At 41.0% G+C, this 24,424-nt stretch overlaps 1 protein-coding gene across 3 annotated transcripts in view; it reads right to left on the reverse strand.

Annotated features, from left to right (window-relative positions):
- The window catches only part of DNAAF9 (dynein axonemal assembly factor 9), a 177,668-nt gene that overhangs the window by 29,365 nt on the left and 123,879 nt on the right, over positions 1-24,424 (reverse strand). For all 3 annotated transcript variants that reach the window (XM_070472353.1, XM_020882894.2, XM_020882893.2), the window contains 7 exons: positions 20,305-20,451; positions 19,014-19,102; positions 18,493-18,594; positions 18,138-18,255; positions 16,394-16,482; positions 14,574-14,732; positions 11,935-12,060 (listed from right to left, as the gene is read on the reverse strand). In XM_070472353.1, the coding sequence (XP_070328454.1) occupies positions 11,935-12,060; positions 14,574-14,732; positions 16,394-16,482; positions 18,138-18,255; positions 18,493-18,594; positions 19,014-19,102; positions 20,305-20,451 (830 nt within the window). The remainder of the gene's footprint in view (positions 1-11,934; positions 12,061-14,573; positions 14,733-16,393; positions 16,483-18,137; positions 18,256-18,492; positions 18,595-19,013; positions 19,103-20,304; positions 20,452-24,424) is intronic.

The following is a 24,424-nucleotide window of genomic DNA, read 5'->3' on the forward strand; positions in this document are numbered from 1 at the left end:
CTTTTTTAAAAAGCATTTGTTTATTTATTTGGCTGTGTCTGGTGTTAGTTGTGGCAGGTGGGATCTTTCATTATGGCATGCAGACTCTCTAGTTGTGGCGCACAGGCTTAGATGCTCCATAACATGTGGTATCTTAGTTCATGGGTCAGGGGTCAAACCTGCATCCCCTGCATTACAAGGAGGATTCTTAACCACTGGACCACCACAGAAGACCCTGCACACTCTTTAACCTTATTCTAAGCTCAAATGGTGAATGAAAAGTAGGAAACTGACTGAACAGATTGAGGGTGACTAATTCAAAGTATGAGTTAACAACTGTAGCTCTATAGTAAGCTCTAGAGAAAAACTCAATATTCTTAGTGTTTAAGAATAAACACTAAAATAAATAAACTTCTAAAACACCACAGTGCTCTTCTTGGTGAAGAAAGCCAATACTAATGAGAACAGCTATCTTTTATCAAAGGCTTTTATCATGGACTGGGCCCTGGGCAAGCAGTTCACATATACAATTTTATTCTCACATCCACCCTGTGCCTTGGGTACTTAAAAGCTGCAAACAGTGGGTTCATGGTGGCTAAGCAAGCTAAGCACTTGGCCCAAGGTCCTACATGCAGCTAGGAAATGGGAGGGTTTACACAGGGGCCCAGGTTTGTTTAACACCACAAAGCTCCTGTGTTGTCTACACCTGCAAATAAGATGCTTGCTGAAGTCACCCTCTGAATTACTGCCTGTCTAGTTGGCAGGTATTAATGCTGTTCAAAACACTTAGGAGAGTTTTTCTCTTGCAATTTCCTTGGTGGTGGCAAATCTTCATCTTTTAATTTGATTTCTGACAATGGTCAGACACACACCATTTGGAACCAAATTTGGTGGATGAGTGAGCCACTTGGGTAAGTACAACTTTGGGCTGTGGATCTAGTCCACCTGCCTGATTCCTTCACAGTTTCTAAAGAATGCCACAAAGGAACCCCGATGTGCTCTGAATAAGGTTCCTAACCCCAGAACAAAGGGAAAGATATCCTCACTTGAGTCTCCCAAGAATAGAGCTCATTGACTTCACTGCACTCATAGTCCACTGAAGGGTCAGCTTCAGAGCAAATGTATTCTTTAAAAAAATGATTTATTTTTGGCTGTGCTGGGTCTTCAATGCTATGCACAGGCCTTCTCTAGCTGTGCTGAGTAGGGTCTACGCTCTAGTTGCAGGGTGCTGGCTTCTCACTGCAGTGGCTTCTCTTGTTGCACAGCACGGGCTGTAGGGCACTTGGGCTTCAGTAGCTGCAGTGCTCAGGCTTAGTTGCCCCATGGCCTGTGGAATCTTTCCAGACCAGGGATTGAACCTGTGTCCTCTGCATTGGCAGGCAGATTCTTAACCACTGGACCACCAGGAGAGTCCACAAATGCATTCTTAGAAAATGTCTGTCTCCATCAAGTAAGTGCCTGTAACTATTTTTAAAATTTATTTATAATTGGAGAATAACTGTGTTACAATGTTGTGCTGGTTTCTACCATGCATCACATAAATCAGCCATAGGTGCGGGGAGCCAGCCTGACTGCTCAGGCTCCTTCTTGGCTCTGAGAGAGATCAAGAGGTCCCTCTCTGTCCCGCCACCCCTGATTTATTAAAGCACAGGTTGGCCTTTCTCACCTCCCTCAAGGAAATTGCTGTAGCAATCTTTCACCTGTTGCTGATAAACTCGTCATGATTGAAGCCTGTTATCGATCTAGTTAATGTTCTATTGATTTCAGTTGGGTGCTAGGGTGATGCTTTACTGATCTTAAGTGGAGGAATTTAAAACATCTGTGCCTGTAGCTCTGCACATATGCAAACCTTTAATCTATTAGTAACTCCTGTTAGCATATATATAGGTGTGGTATTCTTCAATAAAGTTGGCAGAGTTAGACGCAAGCTGACTCTGTCCCTCTCAACCCCATCTTTCTAAGTCTGTCTAAGTCTGTCTAAGTCTTATTTTTCTCAGGTACTCTGGTAATTGCGTTCTCGACCAGTTCGTTTGCCGGCAGGCTCCGGCACATAGGTATATATATGACCCCTCCCTCTGAAAACTCCCTCCCACCTGCCACCCCATCCCACCCCTCTAGGCTGTCACAGAGCACTGGGTTGAGCTTCCTGGGTCATGCAGCAAATTCTATCTATTTTACACATGCTTCAATCTCTCAATCTGTCTCCCTCTCTCTCTCCCTCACTATGTCCACAAGTCTGTTCTTTATGTCTTTGACTGTACTGCTATCCTATAAATAGGTTCATCAATACCATTTTTCCAGATTTCCAATATATGCGTTAGTGTACGACATTTGTCTGTCTCTGACTTACTTCACTCTGTATAACAGGCTCTGGTTTCATTCACTTCACTAGGAACTGACTCAAATTCATTCCTTTTTATGGCTGAATAGTGTTCCATTGTATATATATACCACGACTGCTTTATCCATTCATCTGTCAATGGACAGCTAGACTGCTTCCATGACCTGGCTTCTATAAACAGTGCTGCAATGAACACTGGGGTACATGTGTCTTTTATAATGGTTTTCTCAGCCCAGAGATAAATCCACGAACCTATGGTTACCTTATCTTCGACAAAGGAGGCAAGGATATACAATGGAAAAAAGACAACCTCTTTAACAAGTGGTGCTGGGAAAACTGGTCAACCACCTGTAAAAGAATGAAACTAGAACACTTTCTAACACCATACACAAAAATAAACTCAAAATGGATTAAAGATCTAAATGTAAGACCAGAAACTATCAAACTCCTAGAGGAGAACATAGGCAAAACACTCTCCGACATAAATCACAGCAGGATCCTCTATGACCCACATCCCAGAATTTTAGAAATAAAAGCAAAAATAAACAAATGGGACCTAATGAAACTTAAAAGCTTTTGCACAACAAAGGAAACTATAAGCAAGGTGAAAAGACAGCCCTCAGATTGGGAGAAAATAATAGCAAACGAAGCAACAGACAAAGGATTAATCTCAAAAATATACAAGCAACTCCTCCAGCTCAACTCCAGAAAAATAAATGACCCAATCAAAAAATGGGCCAAAGAACTAAACAGACATTTCTCCAAGGAAGACATACAGATGACTAACAAACACATGAAAAGATGCTCAACATCACTCATTATCAGAGAAATGCAAATCAAAACCACAATGAGGTACCATTATACGCCAGTCAGGATGGCTGCTATCCAAAAGTCTACAAGCAATAAATGCTGGAGAGGGTGTGGAGAAAAGGGAACCCTCTTACACTGTTGGTGGGAATGCAAATTAGTACAGCCACTATGGAAAACAGTGTGGAGATTTCTTAAAAAGCTGGAAATAGAACTGCCATATGACCCAGCAATCCCACTTCTGGGCATACACACTGAGGAAACCAGATCTGAAAGAGACACGTGCATCCCAATGTTCATCGCAGCACTGTTTATAATAGCCAGGACATGGAAGCAACCTAGATGCCCATCAGCAGACGAATGGATGAGGAAGCTGTGGTACATATACACCATGGAATATTACTCAGCCATTAAAAAGAATTCATTTGAATCAGTTCTAATGAGATGGATGAAACTGGAGCCCATTATACAGAGCGAAGTAAGCCAGAAAGATAAAGACCATTACAGTATACTAACACATATATATGGAATTTAGAAAGATGGTAACGATAACCCTATACACAAAACAGAAAAAGAGACTCAGATATATAGAACAGACTTGTGGACTCTGGGAGAAGGCGAGGGTGGGATGTTTCAAGAGAACAGCATCGAAACATGTATATTATCTAGGGTGAAACAGATCACCAGCCCAGGTTGGGTGCATGAGACAAGTGCTCGGGCCTGGTGCACTGGGAAGACCCAGAGGGATCGGGTGGAGAGGGAGGTGGGAGGGGGGACCGGGATGGGGAATACATGTTAAATCCATGGCTAATTCATTTCAATGTATGACAAAAACCACTGCAATGTTGTAATTAGCCTCCAACTAATACAAATAAATGGAAAAAAAAAATAGAATGGTTTTCTCAGGGTACATGCCCAGTAGTGGGACTGCTGGATGACATGGTAGGTTTTATTCCTAGTTTTTAAAAGAAATTTCCAACCTGTTCTCCATTGTGGCTGTGTCAATTTACATTCCCACCAAGAGGATTCCCTTTTCTCCACATCCTCTCCAGCATTTATTATTTGTAGGTTTTTTGATGATACTCCTGTGACTTTACAGTACATGCCCTCAAAAGCCCTTCTCAGTGTCCTGCTTGCTTTCCCGAAGTAGCGCACAGCAATTCATACCAGTAGCATCTGAGATGAATGTTCCCTCTCAATGCATCTTATCCAGTCACAGGTTGAAAGCTCGTGTTTTAAACCTCTGACAGGTTAGAGGGTCATTAAGCTACTCACTTGAAAGAGCTGCAAAGAAAATACTCTGAACACAGGGACTTGCACATTTATGCAGCTTCTCATAGAGATATCACTGTTTTTAACAATTCTTGTAAAATTACATGAAATTTTTATTATAGTACTTCCTACCCCATATCATGATTGACTGTGTACATGCCATGGATGTGGCATTCGGAAAATTATTTAACTTTTCTGAGCATCAGCTTCCTCACGGTAAAACAATGGTAGTGATGCTTACCTTAAATGCCTCCCAAAATACTTAAAGGGGATTTTGAGGACTGAAAGAGGTAAAGCATCACAGTGTCTAAAAACAGCAGAAAACAAATGATAGCTCAATTCCTTTCCTTTTATACATATCATCCTCCTTCCTAAATTGTAATATATATTTTTCCCCCTCTTTTGCATTACAAGGCAGATTCTTAACTGGACCACTAGGAAAGCCCCTAAACTGTAATATTACTGAAGACAGACAATAACAAGTATTGGTGAAGACATGGAGAAATGGGAACCCTCATATACTGCTGGTGAGGATGCAAATGGTGCAATGGCTTTGGATAACAGCTTGCAGTTCCTCCAAAAGTTAAATAGTTACTATATGACCCAGCAATTCTACCCGAGAACAGAAAACACATGACCATATTAAAACTTAAACATAAACATTCATAGCAGTATATTTGTGATAGCCAAAAGATGTAAAAAACTCTAATGTCCATCAACTGAGGAGTGGATAAAAAAGATGTGATATATCCATACAATAGAGTATTTGTCCATAAAAAGGAATGAAACACTGACACATGTCACAACATGGATGAACCTTTAAAGAAGCCAGGCACAACAGGCAACATATACGAAAATATCCAGAATAAGCATATCCATGGAAACAGAAAGTAGACTAGTTGCCAGGGATTGAGGAAAAAAAGAAATGGGGAGTGACTGAAAGGGACATTTTAAAACAGTGAATTTTATGATATATGTATTACATTTCAATAAAGCTGTTATGTTAAAAGAAGCAATATACATGATACTATAAAATATCAAATGTTTTACATACCATCCAACATCTGCCCCCAAGGAACTAACCATGTCCCAGAAGAAACCGCTATTGACAGTTTGGGATGTATTCTTCCAGATATTTTCTATGTTTAGTCAAATAGACATTTAAAGAATACATAATGTTTAGGTAATTTCCTTTTCTCACTTCACAAAGTATTATGGGCATTTTCCATATCAGTACATAAAAATCTACCTAATTAAAAAAAATGCCTGCATAGTATTCCATTACACATGCTCATTCGCTAAGTTGTGTCTGAATTTTTGTGACCCCATAGGCTATACCCTGCCAGGCTCCTCTGTCCATGGAATTTTCCAGGCAAGAATACTGGAGTGGGTTGCCGTTTCTTTCTCCAGGGGATCTTCCCAACTCAGGGATCAAATCTGCATCTCTTGCATCTCCTGCACTGGTAGACGGATTCTTTACCACTGTGCCACCTGCTTCCATTATATGAATATCCTCAAATTGAACCAGTCACTTACTAATGAGCATTTGGGTTATTTCCATTTGATATTAACATTATTGTCTTGAACACTGTAGAGCTCATCTATTATATTTCAGACTGCCAATACCTTCTAAACACTTTTCCCAGACTTGGACTGAGGAAGCCTGTCCTCAAGTAAATGGCAGAAAACTGCTTTTCTGGCCTTTCCTGTCATGTGGTACAAGCATGTGACCTAAGTTTTACCAACGAGACTTTAAGTGAATGAGGGGATGTAAGGGAAGCAGACTCCATTTTCTGGTAGAAGAAGTGACTGAGATAGCCTCAGACAGCCTGAGGGGGATCTCACTGGGGCAGCCCTACAGGAAGTTTGAGTGTTCCACCTGGATGCCTCATCAACACAGTCAGACCCTCCTAGACGCTTTTCAAGCTATATTGTCCATTAGTAAATTCCTCCGCAACTAAACATGCTGGAGTGGGCTCTACAGTTCAGAATTAAAAATTCTGCCTGAATTCCTCAGACCTGTGTCCAGGACTACAGTCCTCAGTTAAGACCCTGAATAAAATTTAAACTTACAACTTTAAAAAAATATATAAATAAAAAATAAAAATTCTGCCTGAAACAAATACCCCTATACATATATATCTTTGCACATTTCTAAAAATATGACTGTATAATAAAATTCTAGCAATGGAATGGCCATATTTGACTCCAAAGAGATTAAATCATTTTACATTCCTATCAACAGTATGGGGGGAAAAATATATGACTGTACCTATTTTCCTACACAAGTTGCAGCATAAAAAATCACCCCAAAACTAAGTGGCTTAAAATAATGATGAGTTATTATTTCTCATGATTCTATAGGTTGAACGGGCAGTTGTTTCAGCCTGGGTATAGCTTAGTGGGGGTGATGACTCTTTTTTTTTTTTTTTTTTTTTTTTTTATTCTGAGCTTTGCTTTATTTCCCTTCCTATTGAGGTTACGTGTGCATTTTGAAATTATTTACATAGAAACAGTTTAAAGTAAAGATCATCCTAGGAAAAATGAAACCACTTTCAAAGTAGACCGTGGAAAGCACAAAGTCTGATATTCCACAAGGTGGTGTGCAATCTTATGGACACTAGAAATATGTATAGTTCATCAGTAACATTAATATTTCCCTATGGGTGCTTTCTGAAAACACTGGCTTGTTTCATCTTAACAGGTGATGACTCTTTAAGATGGTCTCACTCATAGGCCCAACAGTGGTCTCAGTCTAGACGGCAGGAATGGATGGCTGGGGCTCTCTATCCACATGGTCTTTCACCCTCCAACAGCCTCTTCAGATGGTGGTTCTTAACTGCCAGAAGCAAGAGAGGGCAAACCCCAAAGTGTAAAATGCTCTTCAAGCCTTGGCCTGTTTAATGCTTCTTGAGGACCCACTGGCTAAAGCCAAGTCACAATGCCTGAGCCAAAATTCAAAGGGTGAAAAGTAGATTCAACTTAAGGCCTGATGGGAGGGCTGCTTTTGCTATGGCCAGAATTTTAATCTACCACAGTTGGCCTTATAAGGATTTCTTTTCTTTCTTTTTTTTGGCCATGACATGTGCCTTGTGGGATCTTAATTCCCTGACCAGGGATCGAACCCAGGCCACGGGTTTGGCACTTTCACTGCCTGTTTCACTCTGTATAACAGGCTCTAGGTTCATCCACCTCACTAGAACTGACTCAAATCCATTCCTTTTTATGACTTAGTAATATTCCATTGTGTATATGTACCACAACTTCTTTATTCATTCATCTGTTGATGGACATCTAGGTTGCTTGGACTGCCAGGGAATTCCCAGACTTTATTTCTTTTTACAAATGTATGGGCTTAACACTGGTCACTTAATCTCTTTACTACTTCTGTCATTTAATAATACTTTAATAAACACATATGTGTATTGTGTATCCATTAGCATGTTTTGTTATTTTTTTGGCTGTGCTAGGTCTTTGTGACTTTCCGTGGACTTTCCCTAGCTGCGGTGAGTGGACGTTACACTCTTTGTTGTGGTGAGTGGCTTCTCATTGAGGAGCCTTCTCTTATTGTGGAACATGGGCTCTAAGGCACACAAGCTTCAGTAGTTGCAGCACGAAAGCTCAGCAGTTGCTGCTCGTGGACTCGGTAGGTTCAGTAGTTGTGGCACACAGGATTAGTTACTCTGTGGCACGTGGAATCCCCAGACCAGGGACTGAACCAGTGTCCTCTGCATTGGCAGGTGGATCCTTATCCACTGCACCATATTGTGGAAGTCCATGTTATATTTACTTTAATAGTTGTATCTTTTAAGTTTTATATCAGAAATTAAAGAAATTTACCAACCATTTAAAAAATTTTACAATTAGTATAGTGTTCTATGTTTTTCTATATGATTACCTTTTTCAATTCATTTTAGACTTTAGGTAAATGTGCTACTTCTTTTTTAATATTTGATTGGAGGATAAATGCTTTACAATTTCTGCCATATGACAATTGTGAATCAGCCATAAGTATACATATTTTCCTTCCCTCTTGTCACCTGAACCTCCCTCCCACCCTAATTTTTTTCTTAATGGAATGAGATTAATGTTATTTAATAATGTTCTAGTCCTTTTTTTTTTTTTTGCCACACCACAGGGCATACAGGACCGTAGTTCCCCAACCAGGGATCGAAACACGTGACCCCTGAGTTTTTTGGTTTTTTTTAAAATTTGTATTTTGGCTGTGCTGGGTCTTTGTTGCTGTGCAGGCTTTTCCCTAGTTGCAATGAGCAGGCTTCTCTTGCTGTGGAGCACAGGCTCTAGAGCACATTGGCTTCAGTAGCTGTAGCGTGTGGGCTCAGTAGTTGTGACTCACTGGCTCCAGAGCACAGGCTTAGTTGCCCTGCAGCATGTGAGAGCTTCCTGGATCAGGGACTGAACCAGTGTCTCTAGCACTGGCAAGTGGATTTTTTACCACTGAGCCATGGGGAAGTCCCTGATTGTTTCCATTTAACAGTTTTATTGAGATATAATTGGCATACCACAAAATTCACTCATTTAAAATGTATGATTCAATGATTTTTTTTTTTAAGTAAATTTACAGAGCTGTGCAAACACTGCCACAATTTCATTTTAGAAACATTTTCATTACTACAGAAAGATCCCACCTTCCCATTTCCCCAGACCTTTAACATCTCTTCCTTGAACTCTTCCCACACCACTCTATTAGTTTCTCTTCTCCTTAACTTTTTCTTGATGGTGTAGAACAGTACTTGTCTAGTTCTTTGCTTATTACTATCATTTCCTACCTTTCTATGTTAGTATCTCTGATAGTGTCCAGTCCTATGTTAGACCTCTTTCTGCTTTATTCATCTCTAACTAAAAACTTGAGAAAAAGAAGAGGCATGGATGGTAGAAAAACTGGCATGTAAGAATCCACATAGCATTCTGAAGTACAATGGTGATGCTCAGAATTCACTACAATAGCCTACCTTAAGGAAGAAGGAAAAACAGCTTTTTTTAAATGAGAAAGCAGAACCTAAAGAAAGCAGAGCTAATGAGAAGGGAGAATGGTGAAGACATTTCTTAGGATCACTTAAGATGATTAGGGTAGTAACTTTTTTGGGGGGGGGTAGTAACTTTTAATGTAATTTCTACGAGAAGTGTAAAGATATCAACTTGGGACTCAAATAAGAAGGGAGCTTTTACAGATGAAGATCTAAGGATAGATCAATCAGTTGCCAGGAGATGATAATAATACATGGACTAATCAGAAAAACCACATGATAATGTATCTTGGATACATTCTTAGATATATCCTACTAAAGGCTAGAGAAAGGAAACTTTGCAGCCTCTGTCCTTGGAATTCTACAGGCAAGAATACTGGAGTGGGTAGCCAGTCCCTTCTCATTCCCTTCTCCAGGGGATCTTCTCCACCCAGGGACTGAACCCGTGTCTCCCACTCTGCAGCTAGATTCTTTACCGTCTGAGCCACCAGAGAAGCCCCAAACAACTCTGTGATGTGTGAGCTGTGCTTAGTCACTCAGTCGTGTCCGGCTCTGCGACCCCATGGACTGCAGCCTGCCAGGCTCCTCTGTCCATGGGGATTTTCCAGGCAAGAATACTGGAGTGGGTTGCCAAGTCCTCCTCCACGGTATCTTCCCAACCCAGGGATTGAATCCAGGTCTCCCACATTGCAGGTGGATTTTATACCAACTGAGCCACCAGGGAAGCCCAAGAATTCTGGAGTGGGTAGCTCTATCCCTTCTCCAGGGGTTCTTCCTGACCCAGGAATCAAACTGGGGTCTCCTGCATTGCAGGTGGATTCTTCACCAGCTGAGCTACCAGGGAGCCCTCCAAACAGGTCTACAAAGGGAAAATGTAATGTCTGAAACTTCTCAGTGGGGACTTCTCTGATGATGAAATAAATACTTCTAGATTCTACTAAGGCAGCATAAACTATAAAACCCACTCACAAAGCAATTTGAAAATGTGAATATAGAGTAATAAAATTGATCATACAATTGAATAATAATACATCTTTGATAAATCTATTCTAAGGAAATTGTCTGAAATTTAAGAAATTTATATAAAGATGTTCCCATAGCACATTATTTATGATAGTGAAAAGTTGTAGACATCCTCTGTGACTAACAGAGAAGAGCGTGTTAAAACAATTATATCCATACACACACAAAATGATTACATAACCAATCAAAATATAATTACCACTGTAATACGGCAATATATATATCTTCACTTACATGTTTATATGTTAACCTAAGAAAGATATAAAGCTTTATGCATATCACAACTGTAAAAAAAGTATGCATATAAAAGATCAAAAAGGAATTCATAAAAATTATAATAGTTACATTGAGTTAGTGAGATTATGGGTGAATTATTACCCAATTTTCTTTGTTGTTGTCATATTATTTCCAAAGTAGGAAAAAAAAGTTCATTTGTTAGTAGTGAGAATGAGTGTCCTTAACTGAGGTAAGATGCTTTAAGATGGCTTAACCACATGAAAAAGTATCTGTGAGGTACTCCAAATCCCTTATTACAGAAGGTCCCTTTCCTGCAGTAAAGAAGAAAAGAAAAGCCTGCCGTGGGTATTCTTCTTTTCTGGGAGAATTTATTTCAAGTCCCACTATCCTAGAAGGGTGACTTCTTAGTGCACAAAGAAAAGTGGTGAGAAGATGCCAGTCCATATGGAGAGTAAAAAAGCTGGCTTGAAATTCAACATTCAAAAAACTAAGATCAAGGCATACAGTCCCACCACTTCATGGCAAACAGATGGGGAAAAAGTGGAAGCAGTGACATATTTTATTTTCTTGGACTCCAAAATCACTGCAGATAGAAACTCTAGTTATGAAATTAAAAGATGCTTGCTCCTTGCAAAGAAAGTTATAACAAACCTAGACAGTGTATTAAAAAGCAGACGTCACTTTGCCAACCAAGGTCTGTATAATCAAAACTATGTTTTTTCCAGTAGTCATGTAGGGATGTGAGAGCTAGACTATAAAGAAGGCTGAACGCCAAAGAATTGATGCTTTCAAATTGTGGTGCTGAAGAAGACCCTTGAGAATCCTGTGAGCTGCAAGGATTCAAACCAGTCAACTCTATAGGAAATCAGCGCTGAATACTCATTCAAAGGACTGATGCTGAAGCTGAAGCTCTTAATACTCTGGTCACCTGATGTGAAGAGCCAACTCATTGGAAAAGACCCTGATGCTGGGAAAGACTGAAGGGAAAAGGAGAAGGGAGCAGGAGAGAAAGAGATGATTAGATAGCATCACTGACTCAATGGACATGAATTTGAGTAAACAGAAGACACTGGAGACAGAGGAGCCTGACATGCTGCAGTCCACAGGGCTGCAAAGAGTCGGACATGACTTAGCAACTGAAAAACAAACACCACCAAGGTGAACTGATGCATTCCAAAAGACAAACACATAAAAATGTGTCACCTACTGGTAGGTGGGAGGTAAACAGTTTTCTGTACATTTAAACACACCACATCCTGAGGGCTAAAGGTGGTCCTAAGTATGTACCTGTGCTCCATGTAGCAGCTCAGCGGCTCCACGCACACTGTGATGGCACCAATGGTGAAGGAGGACTTGACATTTGAGTCTGGATGGGTCTGCAGGGCCTGGACAACATCAATAACATCTGTATAGCTAGGGGGGAAAAAGGGAGTAGTTAGTTTACTGGATTGGAGCTTCAGAGTGGGAGAAGACAGGAATGCTTGCTGAGTGGCTGAGTGGAGTAAGGGTATCAAAAGAGGAGGGTGCAACAGGCCTCCTTGGGGTCAAGTCACCTCATGATTTAGAGCCCCTGAAGTTTACAGTGTTTCTGTACTTCCAAGTTCCATTAGTTCTAACTGCAAGAGTGAGTGGAAGAAAGAACCCTATTGCTCACCCACTTCAGAGAAGCCTGCAGGTGACCCTGGGCCTCTGAGGCAGGACTTGGTATTTTCTAATCAAGTTAAGAGCTCCTACATTGGTCTGTTTTCTTTAATAACTCTTTCATTTCAGGAAGCACACTGATCCAGCTGCTGAGTCTGTACCTGGCCACTTTGGCTGAACTGCCTGAACTGCATGATGAAGGCAAAAACCTAACTCTTCATGTTGCCTCTTTCTTGTCAGTATTTTCTTTATTCAAAAACAAAAACACCCCAGCAGGACTTTAACTTTCTTTCTTCTGATACAACAGATATTCCATACAAGTGTCTTTTGGGCTCTATTTTACATTTGTAATTTAAGCCTGCAATTTTGCCTCATTTTACATTAATTCAATTTTTGTTTTGAGAGATACTTTGTCTTTAATGTAGATAATTTAAAGAATGATTTTTACAATATTCTAGAGTATAAACTAACACAGTCCCTCAAATTCCTTAAAATTAACTTTTTAAGACTCGGATTTTTACAGTTCTACTTATTTGTGTATGTATTCAGTTCCATACGATTTTGTCACCTGCGCAGCCTCCTCCACCACAGTAAAGATACTAAACAGTTTCACACCACAAAGCTCCCTCCATGTTGCCCTTTTATAACCATACCCACCTCCCCCCAGCCCTCTACTCCCATCCCTAGTTCCTAGAAGCCACTAATCTGTCCACCATTTCTAAAATTTTACCACTTAAAAATACATTAATTCAATTTTTAAAACAACAACCTAATACTCCACTTGGTGTCAAAGCTCAACATCACTGTTTACCTGCAGCAGTAAGTAGAATGGGACCAGGTCACTGTAGGGGCAAAAGAAAACTCTGCCCGACAGCATAGAATTTTATAAATCAAAATAAAGGCCATATTCAAGAAATAAAATTCTCAACTTGAGAAGCCTCTGGGGTGTCCCCTCACCTCAATACTGGGCTTAAAGGTCCAGCCCCAAGGAGACGGACATGCTACACTGAGTCTGCCATGTGTTCCCTGCTGAGCTTCAAGGGAATGGGCCCAATCTGTACCCATCTGTAAGAACAGTGTCATAGACAGCAACGCAACAGGAAATCCATCTGTTGTTCCCAGTGTCCTGGGGCTGTGACTGAGCAACAGCTGGTTCTGAGAGTACAAGTGGGCTGGCCATACACTGTCACTGAAGTCCAGAGCAGCCAGGACAGCTGGCACTTATGCAGACTTATACAGTCAGAGACGGGGAGTCAACAATACTCTCTAAAGTAATAGAAGATGGAAATGATCTCAGCTGTACAATGTCAAGGTACCAAATCTGACTCCAGGTCCACCCCCCCCCGCCCCCGCCGCCACCACTGATGTTCAACTCTGGAAAGGCGGCAGGAGGTGACGAAACTGGGCCAACCTATTTTTTTAATTATTAGAGATGATGGAAAACAAGTGGTTTCTAGCTTTCTTGCTCTGTGGCTTCCACAACCTAAGCCCACAAGCAGGGTCAATAGAAGGGAAGCCCAAAGCGGATGTAAGAACAAGATCTAAATAAGAGAAAAGATGGCCTGGCAGGGGACACATTTCCGTTTGCCTCCTGCAGCACCACTGGCCTGGCTTTCCTCCAATTCTTACCATCACATCTAAGAGACCAAACAGGGCTTTGGCACTGGGCCTATTCTTTACTGGAAACAATTAGTCAGTTGCAAATACTAATTATTATGAGCACAAAACAAAGCACCACAGCACAGCACAAAAGCACTTTGTGAGAACTGCCAAAAGCTTCTTTATTACCAACCATAATGACAGCAGTGAAAAGCACAGCCCATGTTTTCCTGATCTGGCATGTTCTCCTGTGGGCCCAGGGGATGATGTGCCTGCTTCCTCCTTCCTAGCCATTTTGTGGATGGGGCTTGAGACTAGAGTGTGGGGACTGTCTGCAATTTCACAGGAGGGAGGACTGAAAAAGCTGAAGCTTCCTTGCTTCAGTGGCAAAGGAAGAGGCTTAGGGACCACTACTGTTAGAAGAATTATCAAAGAATCTTGCCCAGAAAACCTCCTCTCCAAGTCTCTGCCTTTTGAAGATATGTAATGTTGAGGCCGAACTTGAAACTTGGGTGTGATCTTCACCAGTCACTCTGGGCCACAGGATGGCCACAGGGGTTCCTGCTTGCTAAAGATACTTCTCATGCATATGTGGAGTTTATTCTGTGCCCCAAGTCAACCACACATGAAATAATGGCAAGGTCACCACACTACCCCACTATTCCCAAAAGACTTCCAGGGCTCACCCTTGTAATACCACCAGTAGTCTGGTCGTCTTGCGGATATAGGCTGACTGGCGGACAGAGCGGTTCTGTTGGGCCTCCAGGGCACTGGAAAGGTATCTCTGGAAGTGGGCAGCATGAAAACATTCGGAGCTGTCCATGACTTGACGGTATACCATCCACCTGGAAATGGCAAGTATAATGTCAGCATGAGGGCCTGGCCCATAGGTTCTGCCAGTGGATTCAAATGTGACTAGTACTCCATAGGCTTGGTCTTGTGAACCCATACAGGAGAAAACAATGCTATCAGAAACAGGTAGAGGGCACTGGCTGGGTGTGGAGCCCTGTACCCTGAAATCACTTCTACTGGAGCTTTTGGCACAAAATGCTCTGTCACAGGGAGAAAGGTCAGATAAGCACATGACCAACAGATTTCAGAGGTGAGAAAGACTCCTGAACAGGCAGTCAGTTTCTGAAGGGCCGTTCAGAAACGTGGTTTCAGTCCACTTTGCAGTAAAATTCTTGCTAAGAATAAGGAATGAGGGGGTGGGGGAAGAGTTTCCTGGTGGCCTAGTGGTTAGGATTTGGTACTGCCACTGTAGTGGCCCAGGTTCAGTCCCAGGTTGGGGAACTGAGACCCCACAAGCTGCATGGCACAGTCAAAAAATAAAAAGAATAATGGGTAAGGTGAAGCATTCAGATTGTTTACAGAACATAAGCAATGGAAATAAGGAAGGAACCAGGTAGCTATTGAAAACTTATGAAGGAGGTCTAATATTTCCCCATTATCTCTCCAATACTCATCTTCCCAACCCCCACAATCTCCCACTCTAAAGTCCCAAACTCTGAGGTGATTTCCATCTCTCAATTCTTCTATATGGTCTCCTGCAGGCTGCCTTACTTTGAGGAAGACTGACTAGATATTAAACGCCTGGTTCAGTCAGCAAGGTTTGTTTAGCAATCTGTCAGCCAAACGGAAGAGATGGGTGAATGATTTCTCAATTTCACCTAAACCAGTATGTCCCAGTTCCATCTACACTCATTCAGTCCCTTTGTGGGCATGGAAGGATCACATCTACCAGCTCTCAAGTTCTAACCAACCTGGTCACAATTCCCAGGCCTTTGCCCATGTTGGTCTTGCTGGTACAGGTCTCTTGCCCAGATATCCAGGGGTTCATCCCTTTATATTGTCAGGCCTTTGCCTTTGCTCAAATATCACCTTTTCAGTAAGGTGTTCCCTGAATGAGTGAATAAAGTGAAGTCACTCAGTCATGTCTGACTCTTTGCGATCCCATGGACTGTAGCCTGCCAGGCTCCTCCATCCATGGGATTTTTCCAGGCAAGAATACTGGACTGGATTGCCATTTCCTTCTCCAGGGGATCTTCCCAACTCAGGGATCAAACCCAGGTCTCTCACACTGCAGGCAGACTCTTTACTGTCTGAGCCACTTCCCTGAGTACCCAATTAATACTGCAATCAGTCCCTCAGCTCAGTTCTCCTATGGCCTTCTCAGCCTTATTTTCTCCACAGCATTTTTCACTAGCTAATGTACTATTTTCCTTAACTGGTTAATTGTCTGTCTTCCAAAACTAGAATACAAGCTCCATGAAGGCAGAGATACCACCTGTTTTCTAGTCTGTTTTATACATTTGTCCCCTACACTTAGAACAGTGTCTGGCATATTGAAAGTACTCAGTATAAATGTGTTAAACAAATGGGTGGGTGATCACTGTGCCAATACCAGTTATACCAAAGGTCAGTGCATGCTGAAGGTTTCTCAGTGCATAGGCAGACCCAGGCATAGAATCCCTTTCCCCAAAGCAAAGGCAGCAGCCATACTAACCTGCCGTATTCTTTATGCAGAGTGACCAGAAAAGCACAGAGTTCACTAGCGTGACAGCCTGGGAGACCAGTTACAATGCTGATAATTACCTACATGAAAGAAAAGTCATGTGGGTTTGTGATTCAACTGGGAGGCAGCATTGTGTAACAGGTTAAGAGAACTGACTTCCTGAGCCAGGTTCTGTGGGTTTAAACCTCAGCACCAGCACTCACTAGCTATATGACTTTGGGTTCACTACAGAACCTAACTTGCAGGGTGGCTGAGATGATTAACTGAGTTAATGTATGTAAACAAAGTGCTTGGAACAGTGTCTGGCACACAGCAGACACCATATACAATGTAGTGTTACCATGATAATTTCCACAGAGCAGGTTGTGACTAGATCAGTTAAAAGTATAACGGAAAATACTGGGCGGAAAGGAGGTCTGGGACAAAAATACCACAGGCTAAATTGGTGTGGTAAACTCAGTGAAAGAGGTGAGTGGCCTGTGCCATCCAAGACACATGGCCTGACCTAAAGAAACAAACTGGGTGGAGAAAGCACTTCTCAATCTGATGGGGGAAAGAGGAGCCAGGTTGAACTTTCTTAACGTTGGCACAGGACAACACGAAAACAGGGCCATCTGTAGGGAGACATTCCAACTCAAGAAATCTACTGACAAAGGATGTATCAAGCAGAGGAGGCAGGGAACCATGTACTTGCTGAAGGATAACAATGTCAGTGACACAGCGTGGCAAGGGCTCCCTTACATGTGTTTTATTTCACAATACACAAGACTCACCGGGACAGGCCTGGACTAAAATTCATCTTGGTGGCACTCACCACTTGAACTAGTCACATCAGCACTATGGATTCCTCTTCTTTTGTGGGAAATAGTTCTCTCCCCCTCCCCCTCTGACCAGACCCTTAGTCTGATTCCCTTTCTGCACCTGTGGACAGTTCTCCATGTAATTGACTTTCTGTTTATCTTTTCATCCAGATTTTCTCATCTTGGCTCCCATTTCTCAGCATCCAGGCCTCAGCCTCTCAAATCCGAGCAAACATGCTCACAGCCAGACACCTTCTCACTTTAAGGCCAGTTCTATAGCACTTTGTTAATATAAAATACATATATTAAAAGTAACATTTTTATTTTTACTCCTGCTTCAGGGAAAAAATGAGGCTTCTAACTACTTAATGCTTCTCTTTCCTTTTGCAGCCAAGTGTCTTCTAGATTTGCACAGAAATAAATGCCCACTTTGAGCATATTACGACATATAGTTCCAAAGAAACGGTGGGGGGTCAAGAGGAGAGAAGTGTGGAGCAGGAGCAGGTTAAACTCCACTCTTGTGCAGAGAGTGTTCATAAACTGTCAGGCTATCCTGGTGATGCTAGCAAGGTCTTACTAGCAAGGCCTCTCCCCTCACCAAGCTCAGTGTGGCAGGAAGACCGTGTAACCAGAAAGAGCTGACAGCATGAGAGTCCTGAGGAGGAGTTTGGAAGACCTGGAGAAGCAAGAGGAGGCCACGGAAATATGGCAGGGTTTCATCACTGCCATGGGGCTCAGCTGGCGTTAACGTAGATGCCAGTACACTGTCAATGTACAGAGTAGGTTTCATGTGTATCATTACATCAGTATTCAAGGAGGTGGAGAGTCTTATAAAAGGGACTCTGCTCCTTTTTTTAAATGACACTGAATATTAAGGGTAGATTATCAGGATTATCTTCTCATAAATTCTCAGCTTTTTCGGTGAGCTGCTGTACCTTGTCATTTTCTACTCTGTGAATAGGGTTGATTTCAGCTTGCTGCAGTAGGACAGGGAGATGGGTCCTCACCACGGGTTCCTGACTAATGCTGCTGACAGCAAAATGCTGGAGAAACCTAGAAAAACAAAGACAGCGCTATTATGTTACCATCACCAGCCTTTTCTGAATGTGCCCATTCACATGAGAAACTTATTTAGCTGAACAGAAACCTTAGTGAATATCTCTAGTATAAAATTGTGTATGTTGTGTTTTTATAATTATCCTTAAGAAGCTATAAAGAAAGAAAATGGAGCTTAGAAAGCACCAACACTGAGAGTTCTGATATATTAAAAGAAAGAGAAACAGAGCTCACCCATTCAGCTCTGGGAGCTTAGCTGAGAGTAGCTTTAAGGGACTCTGTTTCTCCCCAGCAGAATGGCTCAGGACACTGAATAGCTTCTGGGCCCTGGAGTGTCTGGAATATCAAAGGTTCACAGATTAGAATTCCATCTCCCTACAGCACACATACTTTACTTAACTTGTTCTGATATTTTTAAGCCAAACTCCTGTGACAGAGTCAACACTTTGAAAAGAAGCATCTCACTGACTTAAGCAAAATTCAGTGTTAATGAAGGATGACTGGTTTGCCCACATAGAAAGCTTAGCCTGAAACCTTTCTAACACTACAGTTTTCTGATTCTTGGTGGATTTCATCTGTCTTGACTTCTGTTTCCTAAGAGCACTGACTACCTGCAAACTGGCAGCACTGAAATGACTGTGTTGGCCCTTTCAGAAGCCAGGACTCCTGTGTTACATAATGCAAGTCATCCTGCAGAGACAGCAGACACACACAGCCTAGGGAAGCTAGCATAAACACTGAAGGCAGCCACTTACAATCTCTTTTGTTCCACAGATAATCCATCTTCCTGGATCACTTTTAAAGACAGCCCTGAGTTAGTCTGCTGTTGCCAGGGGGAGAAGACCTAAACAAAACAGAATTAGAGCAAAGAACACTTTAAACCCAACAACAGGATATGGAACCCACATGGGGATTTGATGGCTGTTGAAAATCTAGACTGTCAGTACAGAGAAAAACCATCATAACAAACAAGTTTGTTTCAAAAATAGAGGCCCGAAGCAATTCTGTTCTGTATTTTTACAAACTAGAATTTCTTTCTGAGTTCCTCTCCCAGGGATTCTGCTCCTTAAGAGAACAGGAAACACAGAGGAGGGTATCACGTAATACTGTTCTGGCAGCAGGGGCACGTTCTTCCCTGGTGACAGGGCCAGACAGGAGCAGTTCAAGCAACTCCTGCCTAGAGGCAGAGGAATGGCTGAAGAGAATCTCCAGGTTCCTAGACTGAAAAGACAAGCACAAGGAGGTAAAAGGATCAGCTGGTAGTAAGACGGAGGCACAGATTGGCCCTAAAAGCCACTCTGGAGCCAAGGCTGGTTCTTGCCTCTTCCATGTTCTGTGTATCTGTACTGAGGGAGGGACTATCCTCTCAAACACTGCTGAATCACACCTTTCCAAGCATTTCCACCAGAATGAGACTGACCATTTGTATGACTCTGGTTACTGCTTGGTCTCTAAGTAAGCTGTGTAGTTCGTGGTGAGCTCCCTCACTCATGCAATCTGTGCTGACAACCTAGGGTGTGCAGCCTGCCAGGTAGAACCACTCACAAGGGCAGGGCCTATTGAACCATGAAGAAGGACATTTTGGGGTGGGGTAGGAAGCTCTGGAGGAGGGCATGGCAACCCATTCCAGTATTCTTGCCTGGAGAATCCCCATAGACAGAGGAGCCTGATGGGCTACAGCCTATGGGGTCGCGAAAAGTCAGACACGACTGAGCGACTTAGCACAGCACAGCACAGAAAGCTAATCCAATCGGGAGGGCCCAACAACTCAATAAAGTAGCTAACAGGGAAATGAGTCTAATTAGCAAAAAAGAAGATTTTTCTTAGAAACTAAAAAGCCTTCTGTTCAGTTCCTTTCGGTTCTCATCTTTTAATGGCAAGAGCACTATACTAAGACACAAAGAGATTAGGAGCAGCCACACTCACATCAGCCCTTCCCAACTCTCCCTCTCATCACCTCACTGTTAGCCGTAAGACATTGCTATACCAATTAAATTGCTAGGAAAAAGGGTAGTAACTGTTTTGCTGAATAATGATTGACGTTACCTCTGAGTAAAATGTTTGGTATATCTTGGATTTGGGGAAAAGGGCAATCATCAGAGAATTGCTTGATCCATGGAAATGAACTGGAAGATGGGGAAGCAATGAACTTTTGAAGTCTATTAGAAGGGCAGCAACAATACTGGTGGAATCCTGAAGAGAAAGAGAGGGAACATCACTGAGAAAAGCCATTGTGCATGAATTTAGCCCTTACATCTAATGTCAGAACACATACGGTGAATGTCAGTCCAATTATTTTCACATTGTGTGGTTTACTGGGATTCAATTACAGAAGTTCCTGCCAATACCCAGTTTTAGGAGATATGGTAAGTACATGGTCTTTTCTCCTGAACTGAAAATATTATCTCTCTTTCTAGGGTATTAGTCCCATATCAGACAAATGATCTGCAAATATTTTCTCCCATTTTCTGAGTTGCTTTTCACATTCTTGATAGTGTCTTTTGATGCGGAGAAGTTTTAAATTGGACTTAATAAAATCCAATTTATATATTTTTTTCTTTTGTCATCTATGCTTTTGGTGTCAAATTCAAGAAACTGTTGCTTAATCCTGCCTGGAAAATTCCATGGACAGAGGAGTCTGGCAGGCTATATAGTCCATAGGGTTGCAGAGAGTCAGACACAATTGAAGCAACTTAGCACGCAGGCATGCATTCAGTTTTCCCAGCACTGTTTGTTGAAAAGACTGTCTTTTTTAACGGAATGATCTTGGCACCTTTGTTGAAAACCTTTGACCATATATGGAAGACTTTCTTTGGGGGCTCTCTATTCTGTTCTACTGGTCTATACATCTGATCTTATGCCAATACCACGGGCTCTATGGCACTTAGGTTTCAGCAGTTGCAGCAAGAGGGCTCAGGAATTGCGATTCCCGGGCTCTAGAGCAAGGCTCGGAAGTTGTGGTACACCAGCTTAGTTGCTCCAAGGCATGTGGGGTCTTCCTGGACCAGGGATTGAACCCATATCTCCCTCACTGGCAAGCGGATTCTTTACCACTGAACCACCAGGGAAGTCCTCAACTTTCTTCTTTTAAAGATTGCTTTGACTATTTGGGAAGGGGATGGGGGTGGGGTTTTCCCTGAGATTCCATAAGAATTTCAGGATGGGATTTTTCATTTCCTCAAAAAATGCCATTGATATTTCAATAGGAATCTATAGGTTGCTTTGGGTAGTACTGTTATTTTAATAATATTAGGTCTTCCAATCCATGAACATGGGATGTCTTACCATTTACGTAGGTCTTCTTTAATTTCTTTCAGCAATGCTTTGTGGGTTTTGGTGTTTAAATCTTTCAATTCCTCAGTTAAATTTATTGAAATTGTTTTCTTAAGAACCTTTTCAGATTATTCATAGTGGAGTATGGAAATGCAACATTTTTTTGGACTGTTTATTTTCTATTCTGAAATGTTGGTAAATTTATTAATTCTAATAGTTTGTGTATGTAGTCTTAAGAAATTTCTACATGTAAAGCATGTCATCCATGAAGAGAGTTAATTTTACTTCTTTTTTTGCAAATTAAATGCCTCATCTCTTTTTCTAGCCTAACTTGTTCTCACTAGGACTTCCAATACTATGTTGAATAGACATGGCAAAAACAAGTATTTTTGTCTTGTTTCTGATATTAGAGGAAAGAGTTTAATATTTAAGTTTTCATAATGAAAGTCACATTCATTAAATAAAAATTTGAGAAAAATATAAAAACAGAATACAGAAAAAAGGTTTAAAATATTAATCCAAAGTCCCATCACTCAACTTCAACTACAGCTAACATTTTGTACTTTTCCTTCTAGTCTTCTGTTCCTGTTCATTCCCTGATTCCCTTTTTCATGACTGGGAAGTCATACTTACTTTTACAGCTCCATATCTTGCTTTTAAAACTTAATTTACCATTAGAATCTACCATGTTGTTGTAAACTATCTGTCAGCATTTTCAAAGATTGCATCCCACTCCCCACTTCGTGCACCACTATGACTGGACATTCCATATTATCAATTCCACTTCACCTTTTGTCTACTGTTACCTTTTATCTACTCTTTACTAATTTACTGTTATACATGGTAGTGTAAAGCTGTATCTGATGTGCTTCCACATACCTGTTAACTAACCTCAGGTCCTCTGAACACCCATGATTTGGCACTCAGTGCTTTCATGTTGATAAAGACAGAGATTGTCACAGAAATGAAATATTAACTCTTTTTTTTTTTTAAATCACTAGAAATGGTTTTCCTGGTTTATGCTTTGCTTTGAATATTTTGTAGAGATTTAAATTATTAGTCTGATAAACTTTATGCTCTTATCTATACAATGGAATACTACTTATCAATAAAGCAATAAAAAGGAAAAACTATTGATACACACAACACTGATGAACCTTAAAAACCATGCTGAGTGAAAAATGCCAGACTCAAAAGGGTTCAGAATGTATGATGTCCATTTATATAACATTTTAGAAAATGCAAACTAATCTACAATGTCAGAAAGCTAGTAAGTGGTTGCCTAAAGCCAGAAGTTGGGGAGAAATATGATCTACAAAAAGGTATTATAAAACTTCTGGGAGTGTCGGGCATGACAAAAATCTGTATCTTGACTGTGCTGGTGGTTTCATGAGTATATACATCTGTCAAAACTTTAAATGGATACAGTTAATTGTATGTATGTATATTTTATTTAATCTAACATATCTAAAATATTATTTTAAATTTAATCAATATAAGAGTATTAGATGTTTTACATGCTTTTTTAAGATATAGTTGATGTACAATACTATATAAATTCAGGCGTACAACATAGGGATTCACAATTTTTAAAGGTTATAATTCATTTATAGTTATTATAAAATATTGTGTTGTACACTAAGTCCTTGTAGCTAGTTAACTGCATTTAAAGTATACTTCAATAAACCATCAGCAAAAATTGAAAAAATCCTTAAGTGGTAAAATCTGACAAACTTTTTCTTTAGAATTTCTTAAGTGATTTCTTAGCTTAAGATTAGAAAGTCTTCCTGTCCCTAAAGATTTAATAAATATTCCTTTTTATATTCTTCTTAACTGGACTTATTGTGGTGACCATTTAATAATACAGATGTCTAAGAGAGTAGATCTTAAAAGTTATCAGAATCTGAAAAAGAATGGATATATGCAGTATATCATTGAATCACTTTGCTATACACCTGAAACTACTGTAAACTGTAAATCAACTATACACTAATATAAAATAAATAATAAATTTTAAAAAGCTCTCACCATAATAATTTATAGCTATATTTTACTTTTGAAATTTTAAAATATTTTACTTTTCTCAGAAGTTCATTTTGACTTTTGATGTGAGTTAAAATCCAGTCCCCAACCCAAAATGAAGTAATTTATTATCCCAGCACTTAAGATTCATCCTTTCTTTCCTGATGCTGGAAGACTCTTTAACCTAATATTAAAGCTTTCACCTAATAGGACCACCTAATCTGTCTGGATGGTCTGCCTACATTTTTGAACAGCCTTTAAGGAAGCAGGTTCTACATGGAAGAAATAACTCTTTCTAACTTGCTAACAGAATTTATTTTCAAAGCTATATGACCAAACCACTTCACCTGATCTCTTTCCCGGCTCCCAAACAAGCTGGTTTTGAGGCTGAGACTATGCAGGGTGGAGAGCCTGCCCTCTGCTCTGGTGTTGTACTATGTTGAGCTGTGCCCTGGCCAGACAGTACAGGCTAGGGGAAAACTCATAGCTACCCACATCCCCACAAGGGAAGGGGGAAGTGTTGTTGCAGACTAGAATTAAAGGATGGTTCTGGGAGTGGAACTTCCATAGAGCTGGATGTTAATTCTGAGTATGAGAGGGGGTAGAACTAAGCCTTCAAGGAGAAAATTAGTTATTTCTCTTCCTTTCAGGCTTTCTTATAATTCTTTCTCACGTTAACGACTTAGTGAAACCCCAACAATGTCACAGGAAGTTGTTTCTTTCCAGTTCTTAAGTGGGTGAGTCTTTTGTGTCTCTGGGTTGGAGGCCATCTGTGAAGGGTTACTGGAGGCCACCTTCAGCTGGTCTTCTTTGGGATAAGCTAATTGGGCATGGGTAGCTGCTGGCCCTCTTGACCAAGAAGTCCTTTCTA

Source organism: Odocoileus virginianus, chromosome 9, assembly GCF_023699985.2.
Source record: "Odocoileus virginianus isolate 20LAN1187 ecotype Illinois chromosome 9, Ovbor_1.2, whole genome shotgun sequence".
In the NCBI taxonomy this organism is placed as follows: domain Eukaryota; kingdom Metazoa; phylum Chordata; class Mammalia; order Artiodactyla; family Cervidae; genus Odocoileus; species Odocoileus virginianus.